This window comes from Vigna radiata, unplaced genomic scaffold, assembly GCF_000741045.1.
Source record: "Vigna radiata var. radiata cultivar VC1973A unplaced genomic scaffold, Vradiata_ver6 scaffold_447, whole genome shotgun sequence".
In the NCBI taxonomy this organism is placed as follows: Eukaryota; Viridiplantae; Streptophyta; class Magnoliopsida; order Fabales; family Fabaceae; genus Vigna; species Vigna radiata.
The window spans coordinates 18,274-20,058 of NW_014542710.1; the positions used below are offsets into that span (position 1 = coordinate 18,274).

At 38.6% G+C, this 1,785-nt stretch overlaps 1 protein-coding gene across 1 annotated transcript; it reads left to right on the forward strand.

Annotated features, from left to right (window-relative positions):
* The first annotated feature begins 14 nt into the window (after positions 1-14).
* LOC106780574 lies at positions 15-1,736 on the forward strand. Its single transcript, XM_014668876.1, has one exon. The coding sequence runs from the start codon at positions 15-17 to the stop codon at positions 1,734-1,736; it is 1,722 nt and encodes a 573-aa protein (XP_014524362.1).
* The last annotated feature ends 49 nt before the right edge of the window (positions 1,737-1,785 follow it).

Here is a 1,785-nt window from a genome sequence, read left to right on the forward strand (position 1 = left end):
ATTTTATTGCAAAAATGGTTCTGGATGGAACACCCATCAAATCAGGTTTGCCTAAGACATACTACGATGCAAAAAAGTGTGTATCAAAGTTGGGATTACAATCGCAGAGGATTGATTGTTGCGTGGATGGTTGCATGCTTTTCTATGATAATGAATATGGTAAGAATGATGGCGCGTTGCTTGAATGCAAATTTTGTGGAAAGCCAAGATATCAACCACGTAAGACGGGAGCAAGTACTACAAAACAAGTTCCTGTGAAATCAATGTTCTATTTGCCATTAATTCCTAGACTACAAAGAATGTATGCGTCAACACAAACTGCAGGACACATGACATGGCACTATGAGAATAGGTCGACGAATGGTGATTTGCGTCATCCGTGTGATGGAGAGGCCTGGAAGCACTTTGATAGAGTATATCCTGACTTTGGTATNGAGCCACGCAATGTACGACTCGGTTTATGCTCTGACAGTTTTAACCCATATGTACAGGCATCAAATATACCATATTCATGTTGGCCAGTTATTGTCACCCCTTACAATCTTCCTCTAGAAATATGCATGTCTAAACCTTACATGTTCTTGACATGTCTCATTCCCGGGCCATTCAATCCAAAGGTTGGCATAGATGTTTACTTAGAGCCCTTGATAAACGAATTGAAGAAGTTGTGGACGAGTGTGATAACATATGATATTTCAAGGAAACAAAACTTTATTTTGAGGGCCATGCTGATGTGGACAATTAATGATTTTCCTGCTTATGGAATGTTGTCCGGCTGGAGCACTCATGGTAAACTAGCATGTCCACATTGCATGGAGCATGGAAAGGCTTTTAGATTGTATCATGGGAGAAAAAATTCCTGGTTTGACAGTCATCGAAGGTTTTTACCAAATGACCATGCCTTTAGGAGGAATAGAAATGCTTTCAAGAAGGGGGAAGTGGAGATGAATGATGCACCATCATATGCGATGGGAGCAGAAGTTTGGAATAGAATCAAGGGTTACCCTAAAATAACTGAAAATGGTGCCTCAAGAATTGATGGATACGGTGAGTGGCATAATTGGACGAAAAGAAGCATCTTTTGGGATCTACCGTATTGGAAGGATAATTTGTTAAGGCATAATCTTGATTTCATGTATATTGAAAAAAATTTCTTTGACAACATCTTCAATACTGTGATGAATGTTGCAGGGAAGACAAAAGACAATGAAAAGGCACGAATGGATATAGCTTTGTACTGTAGACGAAAAGACTTGGAGCTAAAAAGTCATAGCAATGGAAACATGTACAAGCTAAAAGCAAATTATACACTTTCAGCAGATCAAACAAAACAAGTATGTCAGTGGGTAAAAGATCTTAGGATGCCTGACGGATATTCTTCTAACTTGTCAAGGTGTGTTGATGTGAATAGGGGAAAACTCATTGGGATGAAAAGCCATGACTGCTATGTGTTTATGGAATGCTTACTTCCTATAGCATTTAGTTCTTTACCAGCTTATGTTCTCAATCCCATTACAGAGATAAGTCATTTCTTCAGAGATTTGTGTTGTACAATACTTAACAACGATGACTTAGTGAAGATGGAAGAAAAAATTCCAATCATTCTGTGCAAGATGGAGAGAATATTTCCTCCCTCATTCTTTGATTCTATGGAACATCTCCCAATCCATCTTCCATATGAGGCAAGACTTGGTGGACCAGTCCACTATAGGTGGATGTACCCATTTGAAAGGTGACAATATGACATCTTATTGTTCAAATTACTTACCATAATTCAAAAATCCT